Here is a 17,061-nt window from a genome sequence, read left to right as displayed (position 1 = left end):
TACTGATGGATAGTCCTACTGTATGTTAGCATGACAGATGTACTGATGGATAGTCCCTGTATGTTAGCATGACAGATGTATTACTGATGGATAGTCCCACTGTATGTTAGATGACAGATGTATTACTGATGGATAGTACTGTATGTTAGCATGACTGTATTACTGATGGATAGTCCTGTTAGCACAGCATGACAGATGTATTACTGATGGATAGTCCTACTGTATGTTAGCATGACAGATGTATTACTGATGGATAGTCCTACTGTATGTTAGCATGACAGATGTATTACTGATGGATAGTCCTACTGTATGTTAGCATGACAGATGTATTACTGATGGATAGTCCTACTGTATGTTAGCATGACAGATGTATTACTGATGGATAGTCCTATGTTAGCATGACAGATGTATTACTGATGGATAGTCCTACTGTATGTTAGCATGACAGATGTATTACTGATGGATAATCCTACTGTATGTTAGCATGACAGATGTAATACTGATGGATAGTCCTACTGTATGTTAGATGTATTACTGATGGATAGTCATGATGACAGATGTATTACTGATGGATAGTCAGATGTATTACTGATGGATAGTCCTACTGTATGTTAGCATGACAGATGTTTTACTGATGGATAGTCCTACTGTATGTTAGCATGACAGATGTATTACTGATGGATAGTCCTACTGTATGTTAGCACAGCATGACAGATGTATTACTGATGGATAGTCCTACTGTATGTTAGCATGACAGATGTGTTACTGATGGATAGTCCTACTGTATGTTAGCATTACAGATGTATTACTGATGGATAGTCCTACTGTATGTTAGCATGACAGATGTATTACTGATGGATAGTCCTACTGTATGTTAGCATGACAGATGTATTACTGATGGATAGTCCTACTGTATGTTAGCATGACAGATGTACTACTGATGGATAGTCCTACTGTATGTTAGCATTACAGATGTATTACTGATGGATAGTCCTACTGTATGTTAGCATGATGTATTACTGATGGATAGTCCTACTGTATGTTAGCATGACAGATGGATGGATAGTCCTACTGTATGTTAGATGATTACTGATGGATAGTCCTACTGTATGTTAGCATGACAGATGTGTTACTGATGGATATGTAACGTCGTTCGTCCTGCACTGTATGTTAGCATGACAGATGTATTAACTGATGGATAGTCCTACTGTATAAATATGTTAGAGCATGACAGATGTATTACTGATGGATAGTCCTACTGTATGTTAGCATGACAGATGTATTACTGATGGATAGTCCTACTGTATGTTAGCATGACAGATGTATTACTGATGGATAGTCCTACTGTATGTTAGCATGACAGATGTATTACTGATGGATAGTCCTACTGTATGTTAGCATGACAGATGTATTACTGATGGATAGTCCTACTGTATGTTAGCATGACAGATGTATTACTGATGGATAGTCCTACTGTATGTTAGCATGACAGATGTATTACTGATGGATAGTCCTACTGTATGTTAGCATGACAGATGTATTACTGATGGATAGTCCTACTGTATGTTAGCATGACAGATGTATTACTGATGGATAGTCCTACTGTATGTTAGCATGACAGATGTATTACTGATGGATAGTCCTACTGTATGTTAGCATGACAGATGTATTACTGATGGATAGTCCTACTGTATGTTAGCATGACAGATGTATTACTGATGGATAGTCCTACTGTATGTTAGCATGACAGATGTATTACTGATGGATAGTCCTACTGTATGTTAGCATGACAGATGTATTACTGATGGATAGTCTACTGTATGTTAGATGAGATCCTACTGTATGTTAGCATGACAGATGTATTACTGATGGATAGTCCTACTGTATGTTAGCATGACAGATGTATTACTGATGGATAGTCCTACTGTATGTTAGCATGACAGATGTATTACTGATGGATAGTCCTACTGTATGTTAGCATGACAGATGTATTACTGATGGATAGTCCTACTGTATGTTAGCATGACAGATGTATTACTGATGGATAGTCCTACTGTATGTTAGCATGACAGATGTATTACTGATGGATAGTCCTACTGTATGTTAGCATGACAGATGTATTACTGATGGATAGTCCTACTGTATGTTAGCATGACAGATGTATTACTGATGGATAGTCCTACTGTATGTTAGCATGACAGATGTATTACTGATGGATAGTCCTACTGTATGTTAGCATGACAGATGTATTACTGATGGATAGTCCTACTGTATGTTAGTTCATGACAGATAACTTATAAATATTACAAACAACAAACGGAACGTATTACTGATGGATAGTCCTACTGTTCCCATGAGACAACTGAGAATTACTCTGCATGACAGATGTATTACTGATGGATAGTCCTACAGGATGTATGTTAGCATGACAGGATAATCCTACTGTATTACATGATGGATAGTCCTACTGTATGTTAGCATGACAGATGTGGATTACTGATGGATAGTCCTGTACCTGTATGTTAGCATGACATGACAGATGTATTACTGATGGATAGTCCTACTGTATGTTAGCATGACAGATGTATTACTGATGGATAGTCCTACTGTATGTTAGCATGACAGATGTATTACTGATGGATAGTCCTACTGTATGTTAGCATGACAGATGTATTACTGATGGATAGTCCTACTGTATGTTAGCATGACAGATGTATTACTGATGGATAGTCCTACTGTATGTTAGCATGACAGATGTATTACTGATGGATAGTCTACTGTATGTTAGCATGACAGATGTATTACTGATGGATAGTCTACTGTATGTTAGCATGACAGATGTATTACTGATGGATAGTCCTACTGTATGTTAGCATGACAGATGTATTACTGATGGATAGTCCTACTGTATGTTAGCATGACAGATGTATTACTGATGGATAGTCCTACTGTATGTTAGCATGACAGATGTATTACTGATGGATAGTCCTACTGTATGTTAGCATGACAGATGTATTACTGATGGATAGTCCTACTGTATGTTAGCATGACATGACATGGATAGTCCTACTGTATGTACTGATGGATGGATAGTCCTACTGTATGTTAGCATGACAGATGTATTACTGATGGATAGTCCTACTGTATGTTAGCATGACAGATGTATTACTGATGGATAGTCCTACTGTATGTTAGCATGACAGATGTATTACTGATGGATAGTCCTACTGTATGTTAGCATGACAGATGTGTTACTGATGGATAGTCCTACTGTATGTTAGCATGACAGATGTATTACTGATGGATAGTCCAGTCCAGGGCATTTTGGGAATATGATTTTGGAACACAGCCATAGTTCACCTCTAACCCCTGACCTCTGACTTTTGCCCCAACTTGTAGGCCTGTCTGTGCTGCAGAAGGTCCTGGACACGGCTGCTGAGCGGAGCTGGCTGGTGACGTCTGTCAACGTAGAGACCATGACGGAGGCCTCATTCCTCAAGGTGTTTCAAGACCTGGACAAGAGGAAGGAGGGACAGATCATCATTGACTGTGAGACCGAAAGACTCACATCCATCCTCAAAAAGGTAACAAGAGAATGAGAGACCCACCTCATCCTCAAAACGATAACGAGAGACTGAGAGACTCACCTCATCCTCAAAAAGTTAATGAGAGACTGAGAGACTCACCTCATCCTCAAAAATGTAACGAGAGACTGAGAGACTCACCTCATCCTCAAAAAGGTAATGAGAGACTCACCTCATCCTCAAAACGATAACGAGAGACTGAGAGACTCACCTCATCCTCAAAAAGGTAATGAGAGACTCACCTCATCCTTAAAACGATAATGAGAGACTGAGAGACTCACCTCATCCTCAAAAAGGGAACGAGAGACTGAGAGACTCACCTCATCCTCAAAAATGTAATGAGAGACTGAGAGACTCACCACGTCCTCAAAAATGAAACGAGAGACTGAGAGACTCACCTCATCCTCAAAAAGGTAATGAGAGACTGAGAGATTGAGCCAGTCATCTCCATCGCTAGTATTGGGCTAGTAATGGGCTAGTAATGGGCTAGTAATGGGCTAGTAATGGGCTAGTAATGGGCTAGTAATGGGCTAGTATTGGGCTAGTAATGGGCTAGTAATGGGCTAGTAATGGGCTAGTAATGGGCTAGTAATGGGCTAGTATTGGGCTAGAAATGGGCTAGTAATGGGCTAGTAATGGACTAGTAATGGGCTAGTATTGGGCTAGTAATGGGCTAGTAATGGGCTAGTAATGGGCTAGTATTGGGCTAGAAATGGGCTAGTAATGGCAAAAAGGGCAAGCAGTGGTCCATGAACTTTGACAGATCTGGGTCAGCCAGAATTTTGACAGATCTGGATCAGCCAGAACTGGATTCACATAAAAATGCTGTGCGAATTAAAAAAGTGGGCCTGATATGTGCCATCGTAATTTTGCTTTCTGTGAATTAAAATAAATCCAGACATTTAAAAAAGCATTGCTCTGTTGCACGTGTGACATAATTTAAATAAATACCACATAGCCAGCAAAAGAGGGGAGAAAGAAAGACAGAGTAATAACAAGAGATAGAAGAGAAGGTAAAAGAGGCAGGTTGATGTTTATTGTCAAGAATCTTCCGCTTGATAGGCCAGCTGTAAAGTCAAAATGGGCTATATCATAAAAACGTGTAACAACAAAAATGACCTTTTTGGTTGTTATTTAAGGTTAAGGTTAGGCATTAGGGTTAGAAGTGTGGTTCAGGTTAGGGTTAAGGTAAGGGTTAGGTTAGGGTTTCAGACTTTATGACTTTATGGTTGTGCCAGAGTGACTACTTTGTAGAGCTGCCTCCAGGGCATGATTCCTGACAATAAAGGCCAACCTGTGGAAGAGATGATCCTCCCAGGCAGTGGTCCGGTGTAGTTTATTAGTCTCAGTGTATTACAGACAGGAGATATAGATACGGTTAGGTTGACATTTGGAGCTGAAGAGAAACACTCTTATCCCGGCATAGCAATTAATGACACACACACACACACACACACACACACACACACACACACACACACACACACACACACACACACACACACACACACACACACACACACACACACACACACACACACACACACACACACACACACACACACACACAGGGATGCCCTTAATGATACATGCACACACACAAACACACACGCACCACTAACCCACTCACTCCCCCATACTTATGCATCCTTCCCCCTCCCACACACAGATACACACAGAAAGAACAGAGACCTCTATCCCCTCTCTCTCTTCCAACGCTTGGCTCTAGCTGTGTGAAGGCAGTGTCTGATGTGTGAGTGTGTGTGAGTGTTATTGATGACCTGGTGTCCACACTTAAGGTAGTTGCATCACTTCTCACCAGTTTACAGCAGCTGAGCCACCGCAGTTCTCCGCTCAGACAGACTCCATCCATCACAGAGGTCTGCACCCTGCTCTATAGCAGCCTGTTTGTTATACACACGCACAGGGACCCACACGTGCACACACAGACACATACACGTATGCAGACACCCAAATGTTAGCATGAACATATCATTCCAAAATCATGCGTGTTAATATGGAGTTGGTCCCCCCTTCGCTGCTATAACAGCCTCCACTCTTCTGGGAAGACTTTCCACTAGATGTTGGAACATTGCTGCGGGGACTTGCTTCCATTCAGCCACAAGTATTAGTGAGGTCGGCACTGATGTTGGGCGAATATGCCTGGCCTCGATGTTGGGCGATTATGAATGGCTCGATGTTGGGCGATTAGGCCTGGCTCGATGTTGGGCGATTAGGCATGGCTCGACAAGCGTTCTCCTGTTATCCACCAAACCCAGACTCGTCTGTCAGACTGCGAGATAGTGTAGCATGATTCATCACGACAGAGAACGTGTTTCCACTGCTCCAATGGCGGCAAACATTACACCACTCCAGCCGACACTTGGCATTGACATGGTGGTCTTAGACTTGTGAGTGGCTGCTCGGCCACAGAAACCCATTTCATGAAGCTCCCGACAAACAGTTATTGTGCTGATGTTGCTCCCCAGTGTCTTGGGTATCAGTGTCTCCAGGCCTCGTGCCTCTCCATCATCTTTCCCCAGTCTTGGGTATCAGTGTCTCCAGGCCTCGTGCCTCTCCATCATCTTTCCCCAGTCTTGGGTATCAGTGTCTCCAGGCCTCGTGCCTCTCCATCATCTTTCCCCAGTCTTGGGTATCAGTGTCTCCAGGCCTCGTGCCTCTCCATCATCTTTCCCCAGTCTTGGGTATCAGTGTCTCTAGGCCTCGTGCCTCTCCATCATCTTCCCCCAGTCTTGGGTATCAGTGTCTCTAGGCCTCGTGCCTCTCCATCATCTTTCCCCAGTCTTGGGTATCAGTGTCTCTAGGCCTCGTGCCTCTCCATCATCTTTCCCCAGTCTTGGGTATCAGTGTCTCTAGGCCTCGTGCCTCTCCATCATCTTTCCCCAGTCTTGGGTATCAGTGTCTCTAGGCCTCGTGCCTCTCCATCATCTTTCCCCAGTCTTGGGTATCAGTGTCTCTAGGCCTCGTGCCTCTCCATCATCTTTCCCCAGTCTTGGGTATCAGTGTCTCTAGGCCTCGTGCCTCTCCATCAACTTTTCCCAGTCTTGGGTATCAGTGTCTCTAGGCCTCGTGCCTCTCCATCATCTTTCCCCAGTCTTGGGTATCAGTATCTCTAGGCCTCGTGCCTCTCCATCATCTTGCCCCAGTCTTGGGTATCAGTGTCTCTAGGCCTCGTGCCTCTCCATAATTTTTCCCCAGTCTTGGGTATCAGTGTCTCTAGGCCTCGTGCCTCTCCATCATTTTTCCCCAGTCTTGGGTATCAGTGTCTCTAGGCCTCGTGCCTCTCCTCGCCGGAGGCTACATTGCGCTGCAGGACATGCCTTGTGCTAGGGTCACCCTTAATATCTAATGCAACTGTCTGCCATGCCTTCCAGCCTGATACACACACACACACACACACACACACACACACACACACACACACACACACACACACACACACACACACACACACACACACACACACACACACACACACACACACACACACACACACACACACACACACACACACACTAACAGGATATGAACGTGTGGGAGACTCTCAGAGGAAGAAAATAGGTTGGGAATGTGTGAGGTCATGTAAATTCCATGATCAGTTACAGAACCCCCACTCCATCTGTCAGTTACAGAACCCCCACTCTATATGTCAGTAACAGAACCCCCACTCTATATGTCAGTTACAGAACCCCCACTCCATCTGTCAGTTACAGAACCCCCACTCTATATGTCAGTAACAGAACCCCCACTCTATATGTCAGTTACAGAACCTCCACTCTATCTGTCAGTTACAGTACCCCCTCTATAGCCTCAGACGTATACCCGGAGCAGTACATATCTATGAATCAAACAATTATCAGTTTATCTGTCCCTATCGAATTAACAATTTCACAAATGGATTAATTCATAGAACTCTATAGTTGTATAGATATCATTTTTAGTGATTTAGCAGATGCTATAATCCAAAGCGATTTATAGTAAGTAGTAAGTGCATACATTTTTATACCAGTCCCCCGTGGGAATCGAACCCACAACCCTGGCAAATCCACAACCAACTGAGCCACACAGAACCATCCCGTCTACACTACAATTTATATTTTCCTCTCTTCTCTTCTCCTCACCTCAGCTAAAATATCTTACCCTCTCCTCCGCACTCCCTCTCCTCCCCAGTCCATCTCTTCTCAATCTCTCTCCTCCTTTCCTCCCCACTCACTCTCCTCCACACTATCTCTCCTCTTCTTTCCACTCTCTCTCCTCTCCTCCCCACCCCTTCTCCTCTCCAATCCCTCTCCCCTCTGCCCCTCTTTTCTCCAATCCCTCTCCTCTTCTCCCCACTCTCTCTCTCCTCTCCTTTCCTCCTCACTCCCTCTCCTCCCCACTATCTCTCCTCTTCTTTCCACTCTCTCTCCTCTCCTCCCCACTCTCTCTCCTCTCCTCCCCACCCCACCCTCTCCTCTCCTCTCCTCTCCTCTCCTCTCCTCTCCTCTCCCTCCTCTCCTCCCCACTCTCTCTCCTCTCCTCCCCACCCCACCACTTCTCCTCTCCAATCCCTCTCCTCTCTGCCCCTCTTTTCTCCAATCCCTCTCCTCTTCTCCCCACTCTCTCTCCTCTTCTCCCCACTCCCACCCCTCTACAATCCCTCTCATCTCCTCCCCACTAGCTCTCCTCTACTCTCCTCCCCACTTCCTCTCCTCTCCTCCCCAGTCCCTCTCCTCTCCACCCCCTCTCCTCCTCTCCTCCCCACTATCTCTCCTCTCCTCTCCACCCTCTCCTCTCCTCCCCACTCCCTATCCTCTCCTCCCCACTCCCTCTCCTCTCGTCCCCACTCCCTCTACTCTCCTCCCCACTCCCTCTACTCTCCTCCCCAGTCCCTCTACTCTCCTCCCCAGTCCCTCTACTCTCCTCCCCAGTCCCTTTCCTCTCCTTCCCAGTCCCCATCCTCTCCTCCCTGTGACCTGCCCTGTCTGGAACTGCAAGGAATAACAGCGTAACCTACATTGCTAGCTACCATGACAAAGACCAAAGCCAGCGGGAGTATCATTGAGGACAGTGCTGTCAAGTGTTTTGTCCAAATACTTGTGGATTCTACTAATAAAAGAATGGACAACTTAACCAGAGAGGTCCAGGACCTGAAGAACAGTTTGCAGTTATCCCAGGGTCAGCTCGATGAGTTGAAACAGGAGGTCCAGGACCTGAAGAACAGTTTGCAGTTCTCCCAGGGTCAGCTCGATGAGTTGAAACAGGAGGTCCAGGACCTGAAGAACAGTTTGCAGTTCTCCCAGGGTCAGCTCGATGAGTTGAAACAGGAGGTCCAGGACCTGAAGAACAGTTTGCAGTTCTCCCAGGGTCAGCTCGATGAGTTGAAACAGGAGGTCCAGGACCTGAAGAACAGTTTGCAGTTATCCCAGGGTCAGCTTATCCCAGGGTCAGCTCGATGAGTTGAAACAGGAGGTCCAGGACCTGAAGAACAGTTTGCAGTTATCCCAGGGTCAGCTCGATGAGTTGAAACAGGAGGTCCAGGACCTGAAGAACAGTTTGTAGTTCTCCCAGGGTCAGCTCGATGAGTTGAAACAGGAGAACGGCAAGAAGACAGCAATCTTTTAGTCTTTGAGAGAGGACATCAGTTCTGTGTGTGACTCCATGATAACAATGACAGATAAATCAGACTCGAGGGACAATCAAGACGGAACAACATGGTTGTGGACGGAATTGCAGAATTTCCACATGAGATCTGGACGGAGTCTGAGGAATTGAAGATGGACCACAGGATGTTTGAGGTGGAGCACGCCCACAGGACTGGGAAACCCACCACCGGCCCAGGTGACAGGCCCAGGCCGATAGTGGTCAAGTTCCTGAGGTTCAAGGACAAGGTAGCTCTTCTGGAAAGAGCCAAGAACTTGAGAGGAGCGTATATCTTCCTCAACAAGGACTATCCTGAAGCTGTGCACCAGAAGAGGAAGGAACTTATCCCAGCCAAGTAAGCTGCCAGAGCGCGTGGGGACATTGCTTACATCCGCTATGACAGGCTCATTGTCCACCCTCCCACCCAGAAGCCTAGAAGGGATGAGAGAGCCAAGCTTCAACCACGCAACACACACACACACACACACACACACACACACACACACACACACACACACACACACACACACACACACACACACACACACACACACACACACCAATTGATTAATGGACTGCCGAATGTAGATTTATTTTATCTTGCTTTATTTGCTCTTTTCAGTATTATGTCTATCTTTGTTAAGCTACCCAGGAAAGGGCTGAAAATAGCCCATATTAATATTTCAATATATGTAGCCTTAGAAATAAGGTTAATGAAATCAATAACTTGCTAACATCAGATAACATTCATATATTATCATTCATATATTATCAATGAGACTCAGATAATTAATTTGATGATACATCAGTTGCAATACAAGGATATACAATCTATAGAAGAGACATACATGTTTATGGGGGAGGTGTTGCTATATATATTCAGAGCCATATCCCTGTAATACTTAGAGAAGATCTTATGTCGTGCTATTGAGGTGTTGTGGTTGCAGGTTCACTTTCTTTTGGGGTGTTGCTATAGGCCACCAAGTGCTAACAGTCAGTATCTAAATAATATGTGTGAAATTATTGATAGTGTATGTGATGTAAACAGAGAGGTCTACTTTCTTGGGGACCTGAATATTGACTGGTTTTCATCAAGCTGTCCGCTCAAGAGGAAGCTTCTCACTGTAACCAGTGCCTGTAATCTGGTTCAGGTTATTAATCAACCTAGCAGGGTGTTTACAAACACTACAGGAACAAGATCATCCACATGTACAATCACATTTGTACTAATACTGTAGAACATGGTTCTAAAGCTGTATCCGTACCCATTGGATGCAGGGATCACAATATAGTGGCTATATCCAGGAAAGCCAAAGTTCCAACAGCTGGGCCTAAAATAGTATATAAGAGATCATACAAAAGATTTTGCTGTGACTCTTATGTGGATGATGTTAAAGATATGTGTTGGTCTCATGTGATTAATGAGGAGCATCCAGACACTGCACTTGATGAATTTATGAAATTGCTTCTTCTAATTATTGATAAACACCTGTTAAGAAACTGACTGTTAGAACTGTTAAGGCTCCATGGATTGATGAGGAATTGAAAAGCTATATGGTTGAAAGAGATGGGGCTAAAGGAGTGGCTAATAAGTCTGGCTGCACATCTGACTGGCTTACTTACTGCAAACTGAGACATTATGTGACTAAACTCAACAAAAAGAATAATAAAGTTTATTATAAAACCAAGATCAACGATATAAAGAATAATGGAAAAAGCTTTGAAGTACTTTAAATTAAATTATTGGCAGAAAGACACATTCAACTCCATCTTTCATCGAATCAGATGGCTTATTCATCACAAAACCATTTGATGTTGCCAATTATTTTAATGATTATTTCATTGGCAAAGTGGGCAAACTTAGGCAGGAAATGCCAACAACGAACAGTGAGCGATTGTATTCATGCATAATAAAACAAATAATGAAAGAAAAGCATTGCAAGTTTGAGTTTTGTAAAGTTACTGTGTGGAGAAAGCATTGTTATCGATCATGACAAACCTCCTGGCATTGACATGGAAGCTACTGAGGATGGTAGCTGACTCTGTAGCCACTCCTATCGGAGTGGCCCTCAACAAGAGAAGGGCCCTCAACATGTACTGCACTTTGCACCTTTGATATTATTGACCATAACCTGTTGTTTAAAAACGTATGTGCTATGGCTTTTCAAAATCTGCCATAGCGTGGATTCAGAGCTATCTGTCTAATATAACTCAAAGAGTTTTCTTTAATGGAAGCTTCTCTAATGTCAAACATGTCAAGTTTGGTGTACTGCAGGGCAGATCTCAAGGCCCTCTACTCTTTTCTATTTTACCAACGGCCTGCCACTGGCATTAAACAAAGCATGTGTGTATGCTGAAGATTCAACCATATACGCATCAGCAACCACAGCTAATGAAGTCACTGAAACCCTTAACAAAAAGTTGCATTCTGTTTTGGAATGGGTGGCTAGTAGTAAACTGGTCCTGAACATCTCTAAAACTAAGAGCGTTTTATTTGGTACAAATCATTCCTTAAGTGCTAGACCTCAGCTGAATCTGGTAATGAATGGTGTGGCTGTTGAACAAGTTGAGGAGACTAAATTACTTGGCGTTACCTTAGATTGTAAAGTGTCATGGTCCAAACATATAGATTCAATGGTTGTAAAAGATGGGGAAAGTTCTGGTCGTAATAAAGGAATGCTGTGCTTTTTTGGCACCACACTCCAAAAAGCAAGTTCTGCAGACTCTAGTTTTGTCTAATCTTGATTCTTGTCCAGTCGTGTGGTCCAGTGCTGCAAGGAAAGACCTAGTTAAGCTGCAGCTGGCCCAGAACAGAGTGGCATGTTTTGCTCTAAATTGTAATCAGAGGGCTAATGTAAATACTATGCTGCCAGTCTCTCTTGGCTAAGAGTTGAGGAGAGACTGACTGCATCACTTCTTCTTTTGTTGTAAAAAACATTGATGTATTGAAAATCCCAAATCGTTTGCATCGTCAACTTGCACACAGCTCTGACAGTATTATATAGAGCCCATATTGCATGAAACTTCCTTCCATCTCCTTCCATCTCATATGTTAATCAAATGCCTACCCGGACTATTTGCATTGTGTGCTCCCCAACCCCTCTTTTTACACTGCTGCTACTCTCTGTTTATCATATATGCATAGTCACTTTAAATATACATTCATGTACATACTACCTCAATTGGGCAGACCAACCAGTGCTCCCGCACATTGGCTAACCTGGGCTATCTGTATTGTGTCCCACCACCCACCACCCGCCAACCCCTCTTTTACGCTACTGCTACTCTCTGTACATCATATATATGCATAGTTACTTTAACCATATCTACATGTACATACTACCTCAATCAGCCTGACTAACCAGTGTCTGTATGTAGCCTTGCTACCATCCCAGTCACGGACCAGGATGTCTTGCTCCCAGGCAGACTAAATAACTTTTTTGCCCGCTTTGAGGACAATACAGTGCCACTGACACGGCCTGCAACGAAAACATGCGGACTCTCCTTCACTGCAGCCGAGGTGAGTAAGACATTTAAACGTGTTAACCCTCGCAAGACTGCAGGCCCAGACGGAATCCCCAGCCGCGCCCTCAGAGCATGCGCAGACCAGCTGGCCGGTGTGTTTACGGACATATTCAATCAATCCCTATACCAGTCTGCTGTTCCCACATGCTTCAAGAGGGCCACCATTGTTCCTGTTCCCAAGAAAGCTGAGGTAACTGAGCTAAACGACTACCGCCCCGTAGCACTCACTTCCGTAATCATGAAGTGCTTTGAGAGACTAGTCAAAGACCATATCACCTCCACCCTACCTGACACCCTAGACCCACTCCAATTTGCTTACCGCCCAAATAGGTCCACAGACGATGCAATCTCAACCACACTGCACACTGCCCTAACCCATCTGGACAAGAGGAATACCTATGTGAGAATGCTGTTCATCGACTACAGCTCGGCATTCAACACCATAGTACCCTCCAAGCTCGTCATCAAGCTCGAGACCCTGGGTCTTGACCCCGCCCTGTGCAACTGGGTACTGGACTTCCTGACGGGCCGCCCCCAGGTGGTGAGGGTAGGCAACAACATCCCCACCCCGCTGATCCTCAACACTGGGGCCCCACAAGGGTGCGTTCTGAGCCCTCTCCTGTACTCCCTGTTCACCCACGACTGCGTGGCCACACACGCCTCCAACTCAATCATCAAGTTTGCGGACGACACAACAGTGGTAGGCTTGATTACCAACAACGACGAGACAGCCTACAGGGAGGAGGTGAGGGCCCTCGGAGTGTGGTGTCAGGAAAATAACCTCACACTCAACGTCAACAAAACTAAGGAGATGATTGTGGACTTCAGGAAACAGCAGAGGGAACACCCCCCTATCCACATCGATGGAACAGTAGTGGAGAGGGTAGCAAGTTTTAAGTTCCTCGGCATACACATCACAGACAAACTGAATTGGTCCACTCACACAGACAGCATCGTGAAAAAGAAGGCGCACCAACGCCTCTTCAACCTCAGGAGGCTGAAAAAATGTGGCTTGTCACCAAAAGCACTCACAAACTTCTACAGATGCACAATCGAGAGCATCCTATCGGGCTGTATCACCGCCTGGTACGGCAACTGTTCCGCCCACAACCGTAAGGCTCTCCAGAGGGTAGTGAGGTCTGCACAACGCATCACCGGGGGCAAACTACCTGCCCTCCAGGACACCTACACCACCCGATGTTACAGGAAGGCCATAAAGATCATCAAGGACAACAACCACCCGAGCCACTGCCTGTTCACCCTGCTATCATCCAGAAGGCGAGGTCAGTACAGGTGCATCAAAGCTGGGACCGAGAGACTGAAAAACAGCTTCTATCTCAAGGCCATCAGACTGTTAAACAGCCACCACTAACATTGAGTGGCTGCTGCCAACACACTGACACTGACACTGACTCAACTCCAGCCACTTTAATAATGGGAATTGATGGGAAATTATGTCAAATATATCACTAGCCACTTAAGGTGTATGCACCAATTTGTAAGTCGCTCTGGATAAGAGCGTCTGCTAAATGACTTAAATGTAAATGTAAATGTACCTTATATAATGTTACATACCCTACATTATTAATCTCATATGCATACGTATATACTGTACTCTATATCATCTACTGCATCCTTATGTAATACATGTATCACTAGCCACTTTAACTATGCCACTTTGTTTACATACTCATCTCATATGTATATACTGTACTCGATACCATCTACTGTATCTTGCCTATGCTGCTCTGTACCATCACTCATTCATATATCTTTATGTACATATTCATTTATCCCCTTAGACTGTGTATAAGACAGTAGTTTTGTAATTGTTAGTTAGATTACTTGTTGGTTATCACTGCATTGTCGGAACTAGAAGCACAAGCATTTCGCTACACTCGCATTAACATCTGCTAACCATGTGTATGTGACAAATAAAATTTGATTTGTTTTGATTTGCTACTTTTATAGCCTCGCTACTGTACATAGTCTGTCTTTTTACTGTTGTTTTATTTCTTTATCTACCTATTGTTCACCTAATAGCTTTGTCACACTATTGTTTAGAGCCTGTAAGTAAACATTTCACTGTAAGGTCTACCTACACCTGTTGAATTCGGTGCACGTGACAAATAAACTTTGATTTGATTTATTGTTCAAATAAACAGCAAACCTGGTTTCAAACAAACAGATAAATCAACACCTTGCGGCGCAACGCCTCTCCCCCATTGGACCCTGATAGTTTGTGTGTATGCATTGATATGTAGGCTACGCGTGCCTTTAAAAAAAACGTATGTAGTTATGTCCTTGAGCTGTTCTTGTCTATTGATGTTCTGTATATGTCATTCTGGATTATGTTTTGTGTGGACCCCAGGAAAAGTAGCTTCTGCTTTTGCCACGGCTAATGGGGATCCTAATAAAATACCAAATACCAAATACTATCTCTGCTCTCCTGCCCAGTCCATCTCCTCTCCTGCCCAGTCCATCTCCTCTCCTCCCCAGTTCCTCTCCTCTCTCCCCACTATCACCTCTCCTCTCTCCCCACAAATACATTTTGAAAGCTCTTAAAGTTTAAATGTTTCTATTATAACGTCTTTAATGATATCACCAAACAATAAATAATGATTCAATGTCCAACCCTTTGATGTTAAAGTTTGGGGCAGAGGCTATCTCTACACACAAAGGATTTTTAGCTTCTCCATATTGCAGTGCAGAGAGAGAGGAAGTTTTCGACCGGTTGTTAAAGTCCTAGAACCGCCCCCACTCCACCCCCCCTCTTCCTTCTCTGGTGGGAGAGAGAGGGGGGGCTCTCTTTGATCCTCACCGAGGAGGGAAAGTCATGACAGTGGTTATGTGCTTAATGCTTTAACGTCAGCTAATGTACAGCCTGCATATAATTAGTGCCATGTTTTTAATCAATGTGTTTCTCATCTGTGGTAAATTGTAATGACTATTTACAGGTTTTTATAATCAATTTGGCACTAATTTCGGGAACCTTGATGTCATTTTTTAAAACTCAAGACACAACCAATGATCAAAATGCACATTTTTCAAAACTCTTAACACTTTTTCCAATTGCTTCGATACAATACACGTAAAGCTCAGATAATTTGTTCATTGAACTAAAATCACCTTAACATCAAAGTATTACCATTTCAAAATGCAATTCACACATTACATCTGAGATGACTGTTATCATGACGTTGGCCTCTTTGGGTATAGCAAACCCCACCCCCCTCTCCCTGCCTCCCCTTGCCTCCTTCAACTAGGCTGCTATGGCCAGAGAGAGGTCGTAAATTCCTGAGAAGACCCTGCCACATGGCCACATAGTATAAGAGGCAGAGTAGATTTTCATGGAGCACAAAATCATTTCTTCCACCTCACAGAACTTGAGGTACGAACAAACTTCATGTTCCGGAGAAAGTAGAAAAGATCGGTGAAGAATCCAGCTACGAACTGGTCCGTTTGTCACAACTTGGGGAAGCTCATGGGCGACGGTGCGGCCACATTACCATAACGCTGTTTATATAATAGCCTCAGATATTAGGTTTACATCTAATTGTTGTATAAGATGAATCAGTGAGTATGATACTGTTTGTAAAAGTGTGTAATATTATTTTTGACTGTTTAATGGAGGAAAACTCAAAAAGGGGATTGGAGATAACTAAATCAGAGGACCGCCCCTGAGCCCAGTTAGGGTCAGGCGTCCTGGGACAGCCCTTTTATGCCTTCCGAATTAAACCCCCACTCGGGTTTTCGATCAGCAGACCGAGCTTACCTCAATTACGAGATGGCTGAAGGTCGCAGACCATGTTTTTCTCCATTAGGAGGAGACAAAGGTTGTAGACCATTGCTGAATCTTGTAACCATACCATATGGTTAAACTCTTAGACTATCGATACCGACAGAATAAGAACAAGTCTTTGATATTAATTACTAGTCTGCATCTAGGAATTCGGTATTATTCAATGCGAAGAATGACAACCACCGAAACATCAATTCTATAACGAAACGAATGAATGTCACTCTGAACAATCCACTATAACCACAACCGAGAGAGAGACGGACAATTCTACAAAAGAAACAAACTTTTCATCAGCAATCAAGATGACACACTGAGCGTAAATATATATATTGATTGCAATTGTTCCCGAATGAGTGAGCGTTCATGTGCAAAGGATTATAGCATTTCAATTGTTATAATTATCACTCTGTAGTGACTTCTTAGTCGACCCCCACTTACCCTTTTGTCTAACAAGCCGCCATGCCGGTTTAGCCCACTAGGGCACATTCTCCTATCATTTCATGTAAC

General features: G+C 43.9%; 1 protein-coding gene across 2 annotated transcripts in view; it reads left to right on the top strand.

Moving 5' to 3' along the window:
* Window positions 1-17,061, top strand: part of LOC118363927 (glutamate receptor 1-like) — a 245,020-nt gene that overhangs the window by 88,793 nt on the left and 139,166 nt on the right. For both annotated transcript variants that reach the window (XM_052487970.1, XM_052487969.1), the window contains exon 4: window positions 3,400-3,584. In XM_052487970.1, coding sequence (XP_052343930.1) covers window positions 3,400-3,584 — 185 coding nt within the window. The remainder of the gene's footprint in view (window positions 1-3,399; window positions 3,585-17,061) is intronic.

This window comes from Oncorhynchus keta, chromosome 30, assembly GCF_023373465.1.
Source record: "Oncorhynchus keta strain PuntledgeMale-10-30-2019 chromosome 30, Oket_V2, whole genome shotgun sequence".
NCBI classification, from domain to species: Eukaryota; Metazoa; Chordata; class Actinopteri; order Salmoniformes; family Salmonidae; genus Oncorhynchus; species Oncorhynchus keta.
Note: the sequence above shows the minus strand (reverse complement) of the source record. Positions and strands in the feature narration are given on the sequence as shown.